General features: G+C 49.6%; 2 protein-coding genes across 2 annotated transcripts; both read left to right on the top strand.

Moving 5' to 3' along the window:
• Positions 1-742: 742 nt before the first annotated feature.
• On the top strand, positions 743-17,374 carry snrnp70 (small nuclear ribonucleoprotein 70 (U1)). The gene is made up of 9 exons (XM_007912025.2): positions 743-1,098; positions 1,963-2,025; positions 2,370-2,424; positions 3,057-3,121; positions 4,118-4,180; positions 4,834-4,915; positions 14,013-14,114; positions 14,917-15,004; positions 15,973-17,374. Exons 1-9 carry the CDS (start codon positions 952-954, stop codon positions 16,709-16,711), a joined length of 1,404 nt encoding a protein of 467 aa, XP_007910216.1. The 5' UTR covers positions 743-951; the 3' UTR covers positions 16,712-17,374.
• A 761-nt stretch (positions 17,375-18,135) lies between these two features.
• LOC121851249 lies at positions 18,136-21,869 on the top strand. The gene is made up of 5 exons (XM_042344939.1): positions 18,136-18,528; positions 19,103-19,303; positions 19,875-20,036; positions 20,607-20,803; positions 21,461-21,869. The coding sequence occupies exons 1-5, from the start codon at positions 18,433-18,435 to the stop codon at positions 21,867-21,869; spliced, it is 1,065 nt and encodes a 354-aa protein (XP_042200873.1). The 5' UTR covers positions 18,136-18,432.
• Positions 21,870-22,081: the final 212 nt, after the last annotated feature.

Here is a 22,081-nt window from a genome sequence, read left to right as displayed (position 1 = left end):
GGAAACAGCGCCTTATCACATCTTCGAGACGTCTCAAAGCGCTTCGCAGGACACGCTGTCAAGCGTAGTGACTGTGTATTTTGTGGGCGAAACGCGACAGTCAATTGCACCCCCAGCGGCGTCCCCCCAAAACAGCCGTGGACTGTAGTAGTGACCAATTTATTTTTATCTTTATTTGAAGGGTTCAGTATTGCCATTGGTAAGCGTGGGTGGCGTCGCCCCTTTAAGACGGGCGGCTCTGCCCCTTTAAATACAACCCATGAGCCGAGAGAAATGCTGGCGCTCCAGCGGGTCGATCAAGGTGAGTGGCAGCGTCTCCACCAATGAGCAGCCAGCGCGCCCTTATGCCGTTGATTGACAGGCCGGAAGTTCCCATCAAAGGGGGAGGGGTTTGGGGAGCAGCCTCCGCCAATCAGGACACGGAGGAGGACGGGATGATCGGACCCATCGACCAATGAGCGAGCCGCGTGGGCGGGACTTCCGGTCTCCTCACCTTCCAGGAGTCGGTTATTTTGAAAAAAATAGCGTTATCCCGCCGCCGGTGAGCAGGCGCGAAAACTAGTCCCGACTCGGAAATCCAGCAAACGGCGGGGACGAAGGGCTACGGGCGGAGGGGCGTCAGAGGGCGTCGTGGGGGGGGAGGGGAGGTCGTCCGTCGAGCGTTCGGAAGCCGTTAGCAGCCGGTGGGCAGCAGCCGCGGCGGATTGATACAAGCCGAGCGGCGCAGCGTGAGTGGGGGGGGGAAGCCGCCGTCGCCGCCATTTTGTTCTCCGAAGGTGGCGGCGCCGCGAGGCCGTTAGTCCGCGCTGGTGGTCGCTCGTCAACGTCTCTGGTTAAACACGGTTCCTTCCCGTTAACTAGTGACACCCACCACACACACAGATATATATATATATCTAGGGAGAGGGTGAGCCGGGCCGGGGAGCTTGTGCTGCCGGTTACGCGGTCGTCATGACTCAGTTCCTGCCGCCCAACCTGCTGGCGCTCTTCGCGCCGCGCGACCCGGTGCCCTACCTGCCGCCGCTCGAGAAGCTGCCGCACGAGAAGCACCACAACCAACCGTACTCGGGCATCGCCGGCTTCGTCAGGGAGTTCGAGGTGAGCGGGGCCTGCGGCGGCGGCGGCGGGGGGGGGGAGGGAGGGAGGGAGGAGGACACGAGGGAGGAGGAAGGCCCTCGAGGGGCTCAGTGTGTGAGGGGAACGAGGGGGGGAGGGGGCAATGAGGGAGGTTTGGGAAGGGGGTGATTGAGGGAGGTTGGGGAGGGGGGCAGTTAGGAGGGGAGGGGGCAGTTAGGGGGGAGGGGGGCAGTTAGGGGGGAGGGGGGCAGTTAGGGGGAGGGGGGCAGTTAGGGGAGGGGGGCAGTTAGGGAGGTTGGGGAGGGGGGCAATGAGGGAGATTTGGAGGGGGTGATTGAGGGAGGTTGGGGAGGGGGGCAGTTAGGGAGGGGTTTGGCAATGAGGGAGGTTTGGGAGGGGGGCAATGAGGGAGGTTGGGGAGGGAGGGGGTGAGGAGAGGTTTGTGAGAGGAAGGAGTGGGGAGGGAGGTTTGGGAGGGGGAGGGAGACCTGATATGACCCTTCTGGCTGAGACAGGTCACGGGAGATGGGGGCAGACCATGTTTGATAGGCTGAAGGTCTTGTTTTGTTCATTGTGACATTAGTTTGGGAATGTTTGTTGGTGTACCTCTGACAGTGAAGAAAAAGGAATAAACTTAAGATTTACTTAAGACCGGAGAGATCTGCGTTTGTTCACAAATCATCGTGTGATTCTTCTCACCTCTGCACCATGTGTCAAAGCATGTGGCGACTGAGTCCAAACAAACTGCAATAGAGGCACTGGATGTAAACGTAGGCTCCTGTCTGTGGAAGGGAGCGCTGCTGGGAGCGCCCTGCAATTGATTGAGAAAATTTGTCTGTCTGTTGCTTCCAAAGTGCTGACTGCTGTTTTGTTTGGTCTTCATAGGACCCTCGCGATGCCCCACCTCCGACAAGAGCCGAGACCCGGGAGGAGCGTATGGAAAGGAAGGTGAGCACTTAACTGAAAACATTGTGGCTCTTTCCCACATTCCCACGTAACTCAGCACTGACCAAAAATCATACCTGAGACCTTCCTGGACTGAACAGCAGAGCCACATTGGTAATGCTGTTACCCAAAGAGTCATTGAAGGATGTTTAATGCTTTACCCATTGAGCCAGCTATTTTTTGAAGGATTTTTAAAAAGAGAAAGTTCACTTTCCTTTAGTATTCCTGCCTCGCCAAGCTTCCAGAGATCTTGCATGAGGTACATGCAGCTTTGAAATGATTATTTCTGTTTGAAGAGCGCATAACTCTTTGCTTGTTGATACCGTAATGCTGTTTTCCATTTACAGAGACGTGAGAAGATTGAAAGAAGACAGCAAGAGGTAGAAAATGAGCTAAAATTATGTAAGTCAGCCATTGAAATCCTACACTAATGAAATGGTATTTGTGTTGAGTTCTTTAGTGGCCCGTCGGTCAGGTTATTTAGAAACAAGTGAGAGGACCTGAGTTCAATTCCAGGGCGGGGCGATCTCTTAGGCAAGTTTCTTTATTCCACATGCCTCTGTTTTCCACTTTTAGTAGATTGACGGATTGCTTTCTGGGGGTAATAATCCTTCCACAAAATAATAATAATTTGGTCACTCACTCCATGACTATTTGTGGGAACTGCTGTATGCAATTGGCTGCCACATTTCTCTCACAAAATATACAGTCAATTCATTTTGCAGTATATTCTGCGAAGTGCTTTGAGATGTCTTGAAGACATGATAAAGTGCTATATCATATACAAGAATTATTATAACATTCCAGCCCTATGAGCCACAAGTCTATTGGGTTTTGTTGATAGTCTTTGTGTCAATGGCTATTGGGCAGACTGATGAATTGTCACACTGAGTTTTCATTGTCCAACCAATGTTGGTCTGGCAGCCATGAACTATTGCTGCTGTTGCTAGTGAGGGCAAAGCTGCTTTAACTGAAGTTAATGCCTTTGGTCAGTGTGTGTGAACTTTTATTAATGACTAGTTTCTGATTTGCAGGGGATCCTCACAATGATCCAAATGCACAGGGAGATGCTTTCAAGACGCTCTTTGTCGCCAGGGTGGTAAGTTAATTTATATTTAACTATTGGTGGAAGTTTTGAGCTGGAGGAGGTGGGGGGAGAAGGGGAATGTCCTTGGTACAATTTATTTAGTGAGCCGTTTCGTTCAGACTTGGTTAGATTGTGCAGGTAAGTCTTGCTCGCAGATTGGTCAACTGTACAAACTCCTACTTCAGGAATGATTGAATTGGAATAATCTACATGTGATGCAACTTTGAGTCTGAGAACGGATCTGTAGAACTTGTATTTTATGTAGTTATATAACCTTGCAATTATTCTCCTGAAGCCTACTGGTAGTGAAGGATCTGATCTGTCTACATCAGTGTATCCAGCAGTAATACGGGCAAAATCTGGTGTGCAGCTAGTTTCTCTGCGACATTGTCATTACTCTTTAAAAGCCAGCTTATAATATTGCTGTATGTTTGTTCCTTCATTTATTATAGCCGAGTGGGTTTAAACCTATAGGCTGGAGCATTTGATTCCTCACTCTTGATGGGTCTTTCAGCTAAGAAGTCTCAAGTTGTCACTTCAGGTGTTGTGGTGTTGGGTGACGTCATTGGATAGATGAGTGACCTGCCCGAGCAGTGTAGATTTGGCTGCAGTGAGACTTGTGACTAGACGTTTGCCAGTATGACACCTGTCAATACCACAATTGACCAGTAGAAGATGGCTTGCAGGATCAGTCAGTCCTTTCCAGCTGTTCTTCCTGCAGCTTTTTACATCCCGTTAACCCCTGAGGTCTGACTTCCTTGCTGAGCTCAGCCTGGGCCACTGCTCCCTTCCCTCCCTCACCCTGACCATTTTCCCCATGCTCGAGTCCTGGCCCAACTGTCCAGCGCCTTGGGACGTCCTCCCGACGTGAAAGGCGCTCTATAAATGGAATCTTGTTGTTGTTGTATGCAACTTTCTTTTGTTTAATTTTGAGACAAGCCCGTTACAATTACTATATACAAAGTCTGTTTGATATTGTTGGATAAAATCCTGTTTCCTTCACTGCAGAATTATGACACTACAGAATCAAAGCTGAGACGAGAGTTTGAAGTGTATGGACCTATTAAAAGAGTAAGTATCTGACCCGTTAGGAACTAGTTTGAAAACTGGCATTTCTCAAAAAAACACCAACTAAACTCTTTTTGTAATCTATATGTTACATGTGCAGCCAGAGCCCAGGACAGGATAACAACACAGCAAATAAGTAAATAAATGTATTTCCTTGCAGGGCAAACCAAACCTGTTCCTGATTTGCGCTGGTTTCTTTTAAATTAGTTTGCATGTACAGTAGTTTGTAGGCAGGACCTGAAATGGAAGGGCACTAGGCAGTACTTTATTGAGCAATTTAAGTGTTGGTTTGTGTATCAGTCAAGTAGTGAACCAGTGTTCTGGGCAGATCTGGAGTCCCAATGATTGGGGGGGGAGGCTGTTTATTCCACTGAGTTTCCATTGCTGCATTTGGCATTCAAATGCTAACAGCCAGTATAGGAGCTGTGTCTTGCTGATGTAAGCAGTATGCAGCAGAATATTTTAGTGCTGGTTTTACTGGGGCTGGTGTAGATGCACTAGAATGCAGAATGATAATTGAACAGGCTAGCACAGTGAAGTTGCACATGATTAGGAGGGATTTGGGTTGGAGAGGCAGTTCCTGAAATAGCCAGTAGATTGCTGACGTTCCTTATTTGTGTTCAGTTCTGATACCATCTCAATTTATTCCTCTCCAGATCTACATGGTGTACAATAAGCGGACTGGAAAGCCTCGTGGTTATGCCTTTATTGAATATGAACACGAGCGAGACATGCACTGTAAGTTATTTGTGTGTTCGTGGGATGGGAGGGAAATGGGCTGTGGGATTCAGTTCAGTAGCTGCAGGCTGCTATGCACAGCAGTGCTGTGTAAGGTTACACACCTGATTGCGTTTTGCCCTTGGGTTAAATCTGTCTGGAACAGATGCGTACCTGAGGTCCTGCCAGTCCACACTAAATGCACATAACATATCAAGAGGCTGATGTGCTTCTTGTATGTCCATTTGCCGAGTGTGTCCTACAATAAGTCTTAATTCTGCTTTTATTCAAAATTCTCTTAAGTGTTGGGTGGAGTATAGTTTGGCTTTTATATTAAAAAAAATTCCTTTTTGTTTCTCACGCCCCTGACCACCGCTCCTCGTCACATGTAGGTTGCCAGGCTAAGCAGTTGCAGATCAATTTAAACATTGCTGCTGGAGCACAACCTGTTCTGGTCATGTGCAAAACCAGAAGGTGCCAAAATAGATCATTCCATAAACTTGAGCCTGGGAACGGATGGTTTAATGTGGGGATACAGCTGAATTCTGATCAACCTATGACTAATGCCAAGAAATGACAGGATTGAAATCTTCAATCACACCAGATGCAGTGTCTGTTTTCTTGGGTCAGTTATACGTTTGTCAAGACTTGGCTGTTTCCTCAGATGCTTTTTTTGTTTGGTGCTGTTGATGGTCTATAGGACTGTCAGGTTTGTGACTAGTGACGGGCGTGCTATGCGGTAAGTATAATACGGTTTCCAGTATCTTGGGAATGATGTGAAGTTGGATCATAGCTCTTAACAGTTTTTTCACAGCCAGTAAGTCACAGTGAGGACCTGCTTCAGATTTGCTGCGTAGCTGACAGGAGGCCAGTATTGAGCAGCAGGAAGCAGCTTCTCTCTCATCAGTCATGGGATAAAAATAACTGCATAAATTTCATACCTGGTATAGGTGCTGTGACCTGCATCAGTAAATGGAGACGTCACAAATTTGGGCCAGATATTTTCCCTCCATGATTCCTGTTACAGGACTGCCCTGTACCAGAGGATGAATTAATAGCTATATAAAGTACCTGGTTGCCTTAAGATTCAGGATTAAATTGCGTCAGAGTTAGTTTCTGGTTGATTCTTGAAGTGAATTGCAATCTAACCTGCCTTGTGCTGACTGTGCTGGTGAATGGCGTGTGCTACGTCGGTGATGCACGTATTTTACTGCACTGGTGATGCACAAATGGGCTATTGCTTTCCTTTTACAGCAGTGACGCTCCAGTTAAACCTTTGTCTCCACCAAGGAACTCTTGCGATAGTGAAGTCTCATGTTTAATGGGGGTATAGTGAATGTTTTCATGTATCAGTCAGTATATCTAGGTCCCACGTTGCGATGGAGTGGAGACAGAGGCCTGACTGAGGTCACACGCTCTCGGCCAGGTGTGCTCCTGCCAGGGTTAATAGCATCAGGCATCCAGGTCCTTTTTCTTTAAAGGCTTATGGTTTTTCTTTTCATGTCGATTGGCCCTTTTCACGTGCTGAAAGGTTCCGAGAAGCTTCCCATCGATTCTGTGCACATTTTAAACCGATCTTAAAACCAGGCCACTTGCACACCAGTGTGGCTGGCCTGGTTGCTTCGATTGAAACAGCAGGGTTTTTTTTTCCATGCTGTCCCATGTTTGGATTCTGCCTCGTATGACCTGGATTAAGTGGCCACCCATGGGGTATATGGTCTCGGCCACTATTTTCTTGAACCGTTGACACCAATCCCGATAGTTATGAAATCTATGGTTCCCTGTTATTCGCTTGTAGTATGTAATCAGTGTGTTTGGGAGGAGGGGTGATTTCTTCAAGGGTGGCTGCGTAACTCAGGTTATACCCCATTCCACAAAGCAAAACCACTTAAAATCTGACCCCTTGGCTTCTCGAATGGGGAGAGACTGTCTAGTGAAAGGGGCCTCAGTGTGCGTTTGTGGTGTTTTAAGGAATAGCATGTTTGTAAACTGTACACCACGTTTGCGAGCTGGGGTATATTAATTCTCTGTTATTTCTGTTGTCACTGCAGCCACCATTCTGATGGCAAATGCCACTGCTGGCTTGCAGCTGATGCTAATGCTCCCCTTACATCTCATTGTATGGTTGGTATATGGGTTTGTATGATGGGTAAGAACTCGCAATACATCACCACAGTGAGAGGAGAGAGTGATTAAAATACAGTATTTAGAGCTAGGGGTGAGACTACTGGTGTAGCGTGAGAGAGAGCAGGAACAGACTACACAAACACAATGGCTTAGGGCTAGTCCTTGACCAAGTAGGGAGTTTGGTGTGATGTTCCTAGGATTCAGGAGCTTGGGGGGTGGGTTTAAAGTAACCCAGTGGCCCCGTCTCTGTTCCTTTCTTTGGGATCTGCACTCATTTGTCGTACTATGTGAGGTTAGCGCAGCCGAGTAAGAATTAAACTGAGTTCCTGTGTCCAAACTATCTGTGTTTGGATAGCTAGGCTAGCTGTCTGGTAATGACTGCAATCTGTAACCCTCCTTCCATTTCTCTCTTCCCTCCCTGCCCCTCCAAGAAAAATCCTTTGACAGTGTCACCAAGTTGATGTAATTTCAATCTATCTTGCAAGCAAAGAAAGAGGTTACTTTTTTTACAGTTGATTATTTATAGTTCCAACTGCTCAGGTGGCCCCAGTGGGAGGGGAAGGGGGTGTTGAGGATTACGTTGGGTAGTTTTGGGGGTTGAGCTTTGCCAGGTCTCGTCTCACTTCACTCCATTGACTGTTTTAAGTCGAAGGAGTGATGGGGCTTGTTGAGCCAACTGCTTCAATATTAAAGCCTAGGTGTAGAAGCAATCCACATTTGTCAGAAGTAGTGCTGAGCGCTGTACGTTCCTGTTACTGGCTTCAGGACCTGTGCAGACAGATGGGGCCATATCTGTTACACTGCCAATGCGCAAGAGGCCCCAGAAACTGGGGTATCTGATGCCTCGGCTGCCTTGCACACTCCCAAGTGTTTGAACAAACCTATGAATGTGCACGTGAGGATTGTTTTCAAACTTTTGCAAGCCCAATTTTACGCACAATTGAATGCAATTTGTCCGTGATTTCCAAATTTGCGCCTGGGAACAGAGTGTACGTTGGCAACCTGTTCAACTATTGAGAGCACCCCTGCCAAACCCCACCGTGTCCACGTAGGTGGATTTCCCAGCACAGAGTTGCAATCTACCCGATTTTTGTTTAAAATGTTCAAAAAGCCCAAGGTCTTAAGGCCATTTGCCACCCTCCTGCAGTCAGCTTGTTTAGTATAGTCTGTGAATCGAACCTGGGTCTTTATGGTTCCATTTGGGGCAATTCTTTAATTCCAGTGCGTTTGTGGCACTCGGGTGCACGGAGTTGGTGAGCATGAGGTTTGGAAGCTAGCAAGGCAGAGTAGAAGCAGTCCTGGAGACGGAGATGGCTCCACTGTACTTCTCACCCTGAGAACTAGAAGATTAATTTAAATAGATCAGGTTATCTTTCAAAGATTTTATCCTAATGCATCAGACCTCTTGCCTCTGCTTTACTTTTCTGTATGGGAGCCATTTACAGGAGTCTGTAGGGTCTTGGGGAGAAGTGAGGTGGAGTTGTGCCCTTCAGGAAACTGGAGAAGGTCTAGAAAAGATATGTGTAGGCGTTTATCTCCTGGAGTTAGCCAGCATAATGCACTGCTGATACAGGCACTGTGTGCATGCATTAATACCCCGTGTGCTTATACTCAGTTACCATTTTGCTCTTACTCTCAGTTGTGTTAGGTTGTGAGGCATTCACCAGTTGGAAACCCAGTAGTAGAGCAACTTACAGCTTGTAGATTTGTGAGGTGAAAGTTAGATGTGCAGCGTCTTATCTAGTTGGAAATGCAGAGCAGTGACTGCCAGCATCTTTTCTGTAGCCCTTCTAACTTCCTGAGCTGAAAGTAGTCTGGAGGTTTACAAGTGTGCAGGGGTTAAATCAGCATGCCTGGCAACTTGCCTCTCAGCTCTATCCTAAACTTGTTAGTATTTTCAAAAGGTTGCCGTTGGCAGTTTGTCACCTTTATAGGATTTCTGATTTTTGTTTTCTTCCACATCCACAAATTTCTAATTAACGAGCTAGATGCACTGGACTGCAGTCGGTGCATGCTTACTGGGAAAGAATTACGACAACAGTGAATGACACTTATTTAGCTACGTATTGTTGTATCGAACACTAGGGATTCCCTCAGAGTTTGACCCAGCTTTTGTGCACAGTTAGCTTTCAGAGGCTGTTTGAAGTCGAGACAGATCAGATTAACACATTGTATGAGAAACATAAGGCCGAGTGTAAAAAGCAGTAGATGTAGAAAAAAAAACTTCAGACTATCAGTAGATCCTGGGAAACTAATCTCTAAACTGTGATAAAACTACTGTTCCTGTTGATAAACTACAGCTCCATTCAATAAATGCTTCTACTTGTTCTTCTATTTTCTATTTCCAACTTTTAAGTTAACTTTTATTCCATTGAACCTAATCTCTCTGCCACCTGTTTGTTTTTCTCTCTCCTTCTAAATAACCCCTCAAACCCATTCTTTTTCTGTCCCACCAACCCTGGCCCACCTCGATCTGCCACCATTTCGCAAGTGGGAGTAGGAAATGGAATCTGGTCAAAAATGTGACCGGGACAGTGCTTGATGTGCAGTTACATCAGGGGCTGCTGTTAGGAGATTCTTAGGTCTGGTGACACCAGCTTGAATTAACCTGCATGTTAAAGCACGTTAAAGCTTCACCCAGTTTGGATCGGAGCTGTGTGATTGTACACGTTCCCAAGGTAGGAACTCCACCCCAGTGTAGTTGCACTTCCTAACACCTGGAGATTCACTTTCCTCAGGAACTTGAAGGGGCTTACAGCAATGTGTTTGGCAGGTAAAGTAGTGAGGCTGGGAGGGGTTTCCAGGGGCTACTGCCTCGGCGAAGGAAAGCTAACTCGAGGTTGAAGTGCAGGCACATAAACATCGGCAATTCAGTTCCACCTGAAGCTAAACATTTCGATAACTTAAGACGTTCTATGGAAGCCAGTCCCTTAAATACAGTAAATCCGGCTTCCCAGTTTGAAGTTAAAGCTAAAATTTCCACATCCAAATATTGGCTAAAACTCACCACCATCCATACACTTTTCCGATTTACATTCTATACAGTATAACTGTTTGACAAGTTATAATGTACATGAAAGCTTTTAAATTCTGAATCACTGTTAAAACCTGATTCTCAATCATTCCAATCTCTGGTGCACAATCAATCCTAAACGATCCTGACCCCACCGCCCCCCCACCCCCTTTCACTGTGAAACTTAATAGTGTGGGAAAAAAACCCACACGAAATCCCGTTGCTGGTGGTTTAGCCACAAAACGATCCATTTTTTGACGGACAAAAAAAAAAAATCATCCAGGCATCGTTTCATACCAGATGCTACAGCTTGAACATTGAGAGCAGCAATATCTCCTTTCATCGGCCTACAAGTCAGTGCAGTACGTCTGTCGTGTTGTTGGCTCTGTGTGCTTTGCGCTTTGCTGGCTGTGAGCAGTGTTGCCAGGCTGTGACTTCTCCACACTCTGCCACCTTTCATAGCTTACAGGATAATTGTACCATCCAATGTGAAGCACCACCAACAGGCACAGATACTTACTGAGACACAGGCACTCACACTTGTTGTCACAGGCACTCGCACAGTTATGTTCCACCTCATTCAGTTAGTGAAAACGTGGAGTTCTTATTCCAGGTGTGCCGGCATTCGACCCCACAGCTGTCAGCAAGCAGCCTTGCTATGTGAGTCATGGTGCCTTCCTACCGCACAAAATTCTCCGCATGCCCCCTCCCACAACCACCCACCCCATGTCCTCTTCCCTCTATTTTCTGTCGCTTAAACCTAGGCCTTTGAAAAGGAGATTCTGATGCTCAGCATATGTTCTGATCATTTAAACTCTTCTCAAAAAATGGTTACAATGGAAAGAGAAATTTTTTTTAAAAAAAAAAAGCAAAAGCTTGTTCAGAGACTTGCTATCAGGTAAATTATACAACCGCTCAGGTAAGCTGATGTGGAGGAATGTCCTGTCTACATCGTGGAGGCCTTTGTACTCCAAGCAGGTGGAGCTTGTGAGACACAGAAGCGAGAGCTGCATTGGTAAAAACTGGGTATTTTAACGGTTAAAACGTTTCACTTTGATTTAAGAACCATTTAAGGGAAATGTCTGTCTTCTGTTGGATTTTTCACACACGGCTAAATTGAATGTTCAAAGAGCAGCTTCCTTTAAAGAGGGATTCTCATCATCTTCGCTCCCGCATTCTGGAACTTTCTGTAAAAGGGGGCTGGGGAGGGGAGGAGTGACTGAGCCTGATGGGGTGGGGGGGCACGGGGCCAGGGAGTTGCCACGTACTGAATGGCTGCTACAAGGCTCGGTCTGGTATTGACGGCTCCTCCAGCAAATATTTTGGGGTTCGTGCGAGAAATTCAATGGACAGATATTGGGGGAGAGAGATCGGATTAATCTTGCTCCTGGTCGGGAGAGGGAGAGAGCGGGGCCCTGATCGTGAGATCCCCCTCTTTAAAGAGACGTCTGATTTATCTAGGCTGTTTGTTTCCTCTGGCAGCGCATTCTACACTAGTTGCGGCTTTTGCTTGCGATTTTCGCCCCCCACCCCCACAAAAAAAACTTGGCCCTTTCCCACCGTGATTGTTCGATTGTTAGCGTATCTCAAACTGGCTCGGCTTGCATCTACGTACTGGCGTCCGGGTTACCATCTAATTCCCTCGGAGCTGGTGGCTGTAGCCGTTCTACGTGTGAAATGTCTGGATTCCGTTAGTTGACCGACTTCCTCTTTACCTCTAGCTGTGCACAAAGGGTGTGCGTGCGGTCTTGCTTCTTTCTGCTATAAGTAGCTGCTGCACTTGAGAAATCAAATCATGTTCTATTCTTAAAGTGGCGGTGTTTTGTTCTCGTTTCTGGGCCCGAAAGACTTTAAATTCTGATTGTACAAAAGCAACTGAATCCAGTGACGCTCCCCTCCCAAGTGAGTGTTTTGAGGAGATCGCTTCTCATCGACATACAAGGCTGTTTGTTTGTTTGTTTGTTTCATTTTGTTCCTGGTGTGGATTTTTCTAGCTCAGTCCTCGGTGCTCTTTGAACATTCAAGTGGCAGTGTTTAGTTAGCCCAGAGTAGATCTGAAAGAGGAGAGAGAAAGGAAAAAAAAAAAGCCGCTACCTGGTCAGTCAGACAGATAGACAGACAGACATCTCCGAGCCAGTGAATCTAAATCTTCCCGATGGTGCTTGTTAAAGTAATCAACATAGAGCACTGTTAAACAAAAACCGAAGCTGCTGAAAGCAGGTAAGGTGCAGTAAGTAAAGGGTAATGATCCTCAGCAGCAGCAAGTTAAACACAGTGGAAGTCGAAACACTGAACATTGTATCATCTGTTGGCAAGATAGCGCGTCCGCTTTTCATGAGTGCAGGGGGCTAAGTTGCAGTTTGTAAGTAAACTTCCAGGTAAAATCTTTTTTCTTTTGTTAGTGGTGCTGTTGTGTAGTGCTTTATATCATTTTATTTTCCTCTTTGTCCTTCCTCCTCCAATTCCTGTTTTTAATTCATTTTTCTTACTCTTGGTGGTGTATAGCGGATGGATAAGTCTTAAAACCGGGGGGGCTTTCTAACCCTGGCCCTGTTAGTTTACCTGCATCTCGATGTCAAAGATGCAAATGAATGAAAATTGCCACACCAAAAAATACCAAATTAGCCCTGGCGTCCGTCTTAAATTATTTGACGTCAAGCTTTTCGACTGACGTTAATCTCTTTTCCACGAAAGACGAACTTCAGCGTTTTCTTTCGTTTTTTTTTCCCCACCCCCCCCTATAAAAACAAATTGAATTCGATCAAAATCGGCATTTCGGGTCAAGGAACCGGTTAGTTTAAACCTACCCGAGAGCTAAGTGGGAGAGCTGTGCTTTTGTTGGGTGGGTACGGAACTGGGCAAAGGGGCCTGGTTTGAAATGTGCATGGTTACTGTTTCCTTGTTTAAGCACCTGATTTTTTTTTAGACGTCTCACTTGAAATGGTTCCAGGTAAGGGCCATTGAGTGGGGAAACACAAACATGTGGGTTAAAGATCTTCATTACAACGGAACACCCTTCTAAACCCCTTTCACGGTTTAAACCCCCACCCCATCGGTGGTGCTTTTGTAAGCGTCCTGCCCCTCTCTGCCATGCTGTGATAAACATACCCTGGCTGTCCAGCATTTGTAGCGTTTGCAGTCTTAAATGCTGGTATGTGGGCCCTGAGCCATCCTGTTAGAGCTTGGCCTGCAACTGCTCCAGTCATACTGCACCCTTCATCGGGTAAGCGTAACCCTGGGTCTCGCTGGACTTTGCCTTCCTTTCCTCCTGGGTTAACAGCTCAGTGAGTGCCGTATCCTGTTCCTGGCTGGATGTCCATTGAAGTGCAACTTGATATAATGGCCCCCATTTAAATGTCAGCTTACCAGCTACGTGTGTGGATTCTCTCTCCCCTCCCCCCCCCCCACCCACTCACCTCCCGTTGCTATGAAGATCCCTCAGCTGGGAACTGAGGGAATTTGTGTTTCTGTTAGTTTCTGGGCCTTCCCCTTCCCCCTCTCCAATCGAGCGGCCCATGGCTGTCTAGGGGGTGTGTGTCGCTCGAGTGAGTGAGGAATGAAATTGATTGTTCTAACAGATTTTTCCTTTCCAGGATAAGTTCCAATGGTGTTGCAGCAATCTGGGCTGTTTTTTGCTCTCTCTCTCTTCCCCCCCCCCCCCCCCCCACACCCCAGTTATATTGTCTTGTCTCTTTGTTGCAAAGAGCCAATGTCTGGAGTTTAGTGGTAAATCAACACAAGGTCCACGGCAGATTCTCCCAAGCGTTATTGGGGCAAAGAGGATCCTGCCCTGGTTCTTGTATGTCATTAAAGAGCTTGAGGCGAAAAAGACCATTCTTCTTCCCCCCCCCCCCCCCCCAAAGGTTTGGTTTCTGCATGCACTGTGGCATTGTATAAGTGGGTGGGTCTGGGTGGGGGGATTTTCCGTGGCCACACTCACTGACTTGCAGTTGCTGTTCCTGGCACGCTCTGTTGCAGCTGCATACAAACACGCAGATGGTAAGAAGATCGACGGAAGAAGAGTTCTTGTGGATGTGGAGAGAGGCCGCACTGTCAAGGGCTGGCGCCCAAGGAGACTTGGTAAGATTGAAGCCTCTACTCAGTCGGGCATATCGGTCATCTCCAAACCCCTGGGTTGGTGTGGGGGGAGAGAGAAAATCAGCCTGAGCTGTGTTGGGTGAGCATCGGGTCAGGCTCGGCTGTGATATCCTCATTGCACGAGTGAATACATTGAACACTAATGCCTGGACTCGAGTATAAATCCTGGGATTTCAGACAGTGGGGGTGTATTGGTTCCTGTATTCATCGAACACAGTTAACAGCAATGAGCTCACAAACACTTGATTTTAGCAAAAAACGCACATGCACTGACGTCTACACTGTTTTCACAGTTGGGCCAGTTCCGATTAAGATGTCGGGCTTCTTCCTGTGGTTGATCAGTCACCGGTTTAGACTCCATGAACTTGCTTGCTGTGCTATAGAAACATAAGAGCAGGAGGAGGCCATTCAGCTCCTCAAGACCTGTTCTGCCATTCTATAAGATCATGACTGGTCTGTACCTCAACTCCAATTGCCCATCTTTGCCATATCCCCTGACCTAACAAAACTGCCTCCTGATTTCACTTATAATATCCAGCATTCCATTACCAGATGAACAGTAATTTTATCACTGCTTCCAAAGAAAGTCAACGTCACCTCAATTGAAGATCCTCTTGCCATTGAGCACTGGCGAGTCTAGTCACGGCAACTGACACATCAAGCGCTGTTGAGTCTAGTTATGATAAGTCACGGCATCACCCCACCAGCCCGGCAAGTGGCGGAGACGGCAGTAAGCTCTGCTCTTGCTGAGCACACGTTGAAGTTAGTTGTGAATTGTCCACAGGTGGAGGGCTTGGAGGCACTCGCAGGGGCGGTGCTGACGTTAATATCAAACACTCGGGTCGTGATGACGCTCCCCGGTATGACGAGAGGTGAGACACTTTCTTTTTTTGTGAACGCGCCACTTAAGGACGTGTGGACGGGCGTGTGTGTTGATGGAGCTCGGATTGTCAACAGCCTCGTAGCACCTTGTGCCATTGAGCTAGAGGTTCCCACTGTAGTAAAAGTGAAGATCCCTGGGACTGTGGGATGGAATTCCAGAGGGTAGGGGCAGAATGGCAGAAGGCATCGGTGAGGCGGTGGGGATGTGAAGCAGGCCGGAGCCCGCTGAGGGCGGGAGCGGGCAGGTTGGTTGGGGATTAGGAGATCACAGAGTTAGGGGGAAGCAAGACCATGGAGGGCTTTGGAAGTGAGGACCAGGTTCTTGAACTGTATCCTTGAACTTGGAGTCCTGTAGCTCAGTGGTTAGAGCACTCGCTTTGCAAGCGAGAGACCCGAGTTCAATTCCAGGTAGAGGGCCAAACCTTGGGCAAGTTTCCTTACTCCACACAGAGCCTAATAATAATTCCTCCAAAACAAAACAATAATAAATCGGTCATTTTCAATCTACAACTGTTTGTGGGACATTGCTGTGCGCAATTGGCTGCCGCGTTCGCCCACAAATATACAGTCAATTCACTTTACAGTGTGTTCTGTGAAGCGCTTTGGGACGTCCTCCCGACGTGAAAAGCGCTATATCAAATGCAAGGATTATTATTATTATTATTATTATTATCCTCTGTGTGATGGGAAGCCAGTGGAGTCGGGTGAGGTGGGGGTGACGGGTACAGGAGGCCATTCGGCCCATCGAGCCTGTGCTGGCTTTTTGAAAGTATTACCGACTAGTCCCACTCTCCCACTGTTGTCCCGTAGCTCTGCAAGTTTATTCTTCTCCATGGCACTTGTGGGTGGGTGTGGGGCGGTGGTGGAGTCCTACCACCGTCCTGTAGCTCAGTCAGCAGTAAGTTGCTGTCTGGCACTGCCTCAATCATGCGACTTTATTTGTGTCCCCGTCTTACAGGGATCGAGACCGTGAGCGAGACAGAGACCGGCGTGAGTGCAGTGAGCGCAGTCGCGAGAGAGACAAAGAGCGCACCGAGCGTCGCAGGAGCCGGTCCCGGGAACGTCGCCGGGTCCGATCCCGCAGCCGGGAGAAAGAGGAGAGGAAGGCCCGGGGCAGCCGCGAGCGCAGCCGGGAGAAGGAGAAGGGGCCGGAGCGGGAACGCAAACGCCGCAGCCGCAGTCGCGAGCGGAAGAGAGACCGGGAGCGAGGAGACCGGGAGAAGATCCCCAAGGAGGAGCGGCTGGATATGGAGCAGCCCGAGGGCGGTGACGGGCCCCACAATGACGTGCCCCCCTTGGATATCGCCTTGGATCCCATCGATTGTAAGCCCGAGCCAGAGGAGAAGGTGCGAGAGCGCGGGGATAGGGATAGAGAGCGCGACCGAGACAAGGACAGGGATAAGGACAGGGATAGGGACAGGGATAGAGAACGGAGGCGCAGTCACAGGGACAGGGATAAGGAGAGGGAGAGGGACCGCAGGAGAGACAGGGACAGAGATCACAAGCGAGACAGGGACAGGGACCGGGAGAGAGACAGGAACAAGGAGGCCGACAAACTACAGGATAATGGGATGCCTGAGCAGCTCGAGGAGACCAGCCAGGACACCTTCCTGGACCAGGAGTCACTGCAGTCTGGCGATGGATTCCTGTCGGTGGAAAACGGATACCCGATGGAGCCGCCCATGGAGGGCTATTGAGGCCATGAGGCGCTCAGCCGAACTTTGTAATTGGACCAATTTTCTCTCCCTCGCCCGCCCCGTCCCGTTGTGCCAGCAATCGCCACCTCTTTGTTTTTTTTTTTCGTTTGTTCGTTTGCTGGTTTTTAAGCTGTAGTTGAGGCAGGTTTTCAGCACGAGCTCCTTTCCTTCCTCGTGGCTTTTCTTAAAGGTGGGTAAGTTTTTTAGCGGACCGTGTAGGAGTTGGTTGGTTCCTTCTCTTTGGTTCTTTCCCCCCCCCTCCTCTTCCCCCCTCTCCTCTTCCCCCCCTCCCGGTCCTCCCCGAGCCTTCGGTAAAGCTCAGTCGGTAAATGTCGCAGTTCCTTTTCTGGTCTAAATGCACAATCAAATCAGCCCGATTTTAAAGCCATCAGATTCCCCTGTCTGTCGGCCGACTGACCGACCAGCCAGTGCAAGCATTTCTCGGGAAATGGGGTGCGTTGGTTGCATTTGGTGTCGTTTTTTTAAAAAAAAAATGCGTCTTAGCCCAGGGCTGTGACAGAGCCAGAGCAGTCTGTGAGTTGGACTCGAGTTAGCAAGACCCCCAAACTGGACAATTCACCCCAAAGTTCTGTCCCGGCCGCCATTGGAGAGTCTGATGGAGCTCTTTCTTTCGTCTACAAATAAAATTTCAATGTGTTAGCACTTCTGCCGTGTGTGAGTGCGTGTGTGTGCGTCTGATCTGCTCCGAGGGCCAGCGCTAAGCTTGCCCGCCTCGGCTCCAACTGCACTCCCCCCAACCCGGCGCAGTGGTGGGGGCTGGGTGACTGGACGCTGCCCACAAAATACAGCCTGGAGAGTATCCTGTGAAGCGCTGTGACGGGGTGAGGCACTCAATCAACTGCAAGGATTATTGTTACACACTGAGGTCCCGTCTGCCTGTTGGGTGGACGTTAAAAGATCGCTGCCACCCGTTCGAGAAGTGAAGGGAGTTACCCTCGCAGTGCGGCGGTGGCTGCCAGCACCCCAAACAAAATGGCTGATTCATCTTTCTGGCAATAATAATAATAATAATAATAATCCTTGCATTTGATGCGGAGCCTTACCGCGTGTTCCACCTGCCTCGCCGTGACGGCGCCGGACTACCAACGGCAAGTTGTTTTATGTACCGTTTCTCCGTCGCTCACCGAAGCAAGTCACTGACTTGACTGGTGTCGGGGATGGTTCCTGCGCACTCCGGGTCTGCCTGGATCACTTTCGCCGCTCTGAGGCGAGCGTTGACCGGGGCGGGAGGGGGGAGAGGGGAGCCGTTCGTGCCTGCGTGTGGCGTGAGAAACCCGCGGTGGGGAAGGAGCAAGCGCGGTAAAGTTTGGAAGTTAATAGGTCTCGTCTACTTGCGTTATCGGGTCAATGTGGCTCTTCGGCCGCTCCTGGTTATCCGCACCGACAACGCGTCGCATTGACGTCGCCGCCCGGAGCGCTTGGCGGTCAACGTCCCGGGTAACCGGTGTAACGTTTGCGGGCGCTTTAAATCACATCCGGTGGGGGTTGATCTGCTGGTTAGACAGTGAGAGGTGTGTGTGTGTGTGTGTGTGTCTTTACACAAGTCAGGACAGTGTTACACTGCTCTCTGTTCCCATGGAAACTGTAAACAAACAGGAGGCAGTGAGTGAGGGAGTGAGGGATGGGGTGGAGGAGATGAAACAGACTCCAGGGTTTGTACCCCTAAACCCTCTGCAAAAGTGGTCAGACCTTCGCGGACCATGGCAGCAGAAAGGAGGCAAGATCTACCCTTAACCAGCTCGGGAGTCGGGCTGCGCTACACCCCAGCGAGATACTTCCCTCCGTCTGACTTCAGAGTAAGTGCCTGACAGCCTCTCTAACTCACTTCCTCCCTCACTCACTCCCTCATTCCCTCCCTCGCTCGAACCCTCCTCGGTTGAGCTCAGGAGATTTTCAACAAAAAAAAAGGTTAATGCAGTGGCTCAAACCGTCGCTCTGCGCGGGGACGCACGCTGCTGTGCGCCATTGGCTGCCGCGTTTCGCCCGCGGACTGCGCGGTCGCTACGCTTTGCGGTGGACCCCGCGAAGCACTTTTTCAAGACGCTTTTAAATTTCCGATTAACTTTGCGTTTAAAAAAAAAACGCGGTTGTTTTTTCGCCTCGTTTCAACTCGCAAAACCCACGGTCCGTTCACTTTACAGTGGATCCCGTGAAGGGCTTTTGAGGCGTCTCGAAGACGTGATAAGGCGCCGCGTCAAACGCAGGGCTTATTCTATTACAGTGCCGTCTCTCACGCAGTGCTGTCAGTCGTCGTTTCACAGTCAGTGCTGTTACACTGAGAGTCGCGTTGACTGAAAACGACTGAGGGAATGAGCTGTGGTAAGAGATGATTGAGTAACGGGAATGAATAGCTTCTCGGGAAATGTGTAGGCGCTGGTCAGAGATCCCCTTCGGTCCGATCTGAGGGTCGTGGACAAGATTTCTTCCTTCGATGAGGTCTTCAATCACTTCGAGACCACCACAGGCTCCACGCACAACAACAAGACCCTGCACAGTGTGCTCGACCACCCCAAGCACAAGAAAGGAGCCACACTCGTGAAGGTCCATTACATCAAGGACTTGTCTGAGAAGGTGAGAGACTTGAATACATCCCCCACCCACCGTCTGTCTGTCTGTCTGTCTGTCTGTCACTACTTGGGATCAATGCTGCAATTGTCGTCATGCACTGCTGAACCCGAGCCCCACTCCACTCGACCAGATCAGGGTTAGAGACACAGTTAAGCTCCTCTACACTGTGCGTCCACACTCCCAGATCAGGGTTAGAGACACAGTAAAGCTCCTCCACACTGTGCGTCCACACTCCCAGGTCAGGGGTAGAGACACAGTAACGCTCCCTCTACACTGTGCGTCCACACTCCCAGGTCAGGGTTAGAGACACAGTAAAGCTCCCTCTGTATCCAGCATCACAAAGCAGCTGTACACACAGAGCAAATCTCCTTCCACGCTGTCCTGTCCACGGTTAAACCTCACAACGATATCATTGCTGCTGAGAGGTAGTCTGTGGGGAGCGTGAGATTCGGAGGAGAGAGGTTCGACGTGAGAAAGCGACTGCCGGGATGGTGGAAGGCCAACTGGATGGACTTTGGTCCTCTTCCATCTGGCGAATCCTTACGTTCTTATGTTGTTGGCTGTGTGTTGTTAGCTGAAAGCCCGTTCCTGGGGATCCCCGTTGGCGATGGGGAACCAGACCAGCGAAATGAAGGACAAGTTTGCAGGACAATTGCCCCAGTCCATGCACACGGCCTTCGAAGGTGGACCCCAGCCCTTCGGCCTCGCCAACCACCACACCAACGGACCCAGCAAGGTAACAACACTTACACTGGATACAGGAGCTATCGCATTCAAACCTTAAGAGTCGTCGAGTGTAGTGACTGTGTTTCTTTCAGGTAAATACAGTTGAATGAGTTGATTTTATCTGGGGGATTATTGTGGTCAGAGCCCTTGCCTGGCGAGCGAGAGGACCTGGGTTCGGTTCCCGGGCGGGTCAGGTTGGGGCGAAACCTTAGGCAAGTTTCCTTACTCCACCCCACACACACACACACGCCTCTGTTTACCCAACAGTAAGTAGGAACACGGTTGCTTATCGATTGATTGGCTTCCCGGGGCTAATAATCCCTCAAATTAATAATAATTTGGTCGCTCAATCCACGATTGTTTGTGGGACGCTGACGTCTCCTTGGAGCTGATTTCTTTTGATCAAATTTATTTTGAATTTGGATTAATTTGGAGTTGAAGGAACGAAGGGACGTGGGGGCAAAGGCGGGCGATTGGAGACGAGGTACAGGTCAGTGTGTGTGTGTATAATACGATGGCGGGACAGGCTCGAGGGGCTGAATGGCCTCTTCCTACCCTGATAACCTCTGCCCTGTGACAGAACATCATCGCCAGCACAGAGAACCCTCGGCGGGCGGGGGAGGAGTTCTACGTGAATGATAAGGATGTCTTGCGTCTGAACGAGCCCTACATGTCCGTCACCACCAAGGATTTCCGCCCATATAAAAGGTACCTCTCCTTTGTTTGTTCCCACGCGGATCGATTTCAATATCCTTTCACCGATCACTTCGCGCCTGCGCACACCCACCCCCAGCCTCCGCTCGTCCCCTCTGCTCCACCATCGGCGGCCGTGCCTTCAGTCACTACACTACGCCCCAGAATCTCTCTCTGTCGCTCTCTCTCCCCCAATCCCTCGGCCTTGCCCCCTCCCTCCCTGACATCCGCACCTTCAAATCCCCCCTAAAGACCTTCCTTTTTGATCGGGCTTCCAGTCACCTCCCCTCCCGCACCCCCCTCCCTCTCCCTCTGGCTCGGGGTCGCCACTGTTAAGCGCCCCGGGACGCTACCCCAGGTGAAGGGCGCGGTGTAAATGCAAGTTGTTGTTGTTGTTCTGTTCACTCTGACCCCCGGTTACTGCGTGATCGGATGCGCTTGCTGCGTGCCAGAGCATGTTACCACGTGACTGAGTTACCACGGGACGGAGAGAGGGTTATCGCGGTGGGTGGCGTGTGTTGGTTGTTGCCAGAAATGGTCACTGTGTGTGTCTGTGTGTGTGTGTGTCTCTCTCTCTCTCTCTCTGTGTCTCTGTGTGTATGTGTGTCTCTCTCTCTCTCTACCTGCATGTGTGACTGCGTGTCTCTCTGTGTGTGTGTGTATATGTCTGTTTGTCTGTGTTATGTGTGTGTGTGTGTGTATGTATGTGACTGTGTGTGTGTGTCTCTGTCTCTCACTCAGGAAGGATCTGGAAGGAGTTGCCAAGAAGGACATTGCCACGTATTGGCAGACGGAAGACTACCCTAAGGCTTGGGGTCACGGGCTGAAGGAAAACCCTCTTCCCAAGGATTCCCAGAGGATTCTCCGGGAGACTTGGCCAATGCGAGATGCCATGCAGTTCCCCAATCCCACCCGACTGACTCGCCTGCCCGCACGCCTGGTCCCGGTGCCCAACTTCGGCCTCAGAACCCTCTGCCAGGACTCTTACCAGCCGCCCCGGGACGTCAAACACCGTCAGGACGTGATGTGCCCCCTCTCGGCCCCCTGGGTCCTCCCGCTGGAGGGTCCCGTCCCCGAAATCATGTCGACCCCCAAAATGTACGAGAGCGAGTACCAGACGTATGGCAGCGGCTATCCGGTTACTGTGTAACGGCAACCGCAGAGGAGGGGGAGAGAGAGAGAGAGAGCGAGAGGGAGAGAGACGACTCTCATACACTGTCCTCAACCACCGCACTGGCTTTTATCTCCTTTTCCCCCCCACCCGGTTTCTTTCCCTCTCCCCTCTCGTCCTCTACCTCCCTCTCCCTTCCCTATTTCTTTCCCCCCACTCTCTGTCTCCCCCTTCCCCCATCTCTCCCCCTC

This window comes from Callorhinchus milii, unplaced genomic scaffold (assembly GCF_018977255.1).
Source record: "Callorhinchus milii isolate IMCB2004 unplaced genomic scaffold, IMCB_Cmil_1.0 Scaffold31, whole genome shotgun sequence".
In the NCBI taxonomy this organism is placed as follows: domain Eukaryota; kingdom Metazoa; phylum Chordata; class Chondrichthyes; order Chimaeriformes; family Callorhinchidae; genus Callorhinchus; species Callorhinchus milii.
Note: the sequence above shows the minus strand (reverse complement) of the source record. Positions and strands in the feature narration are given on the sequence as shown.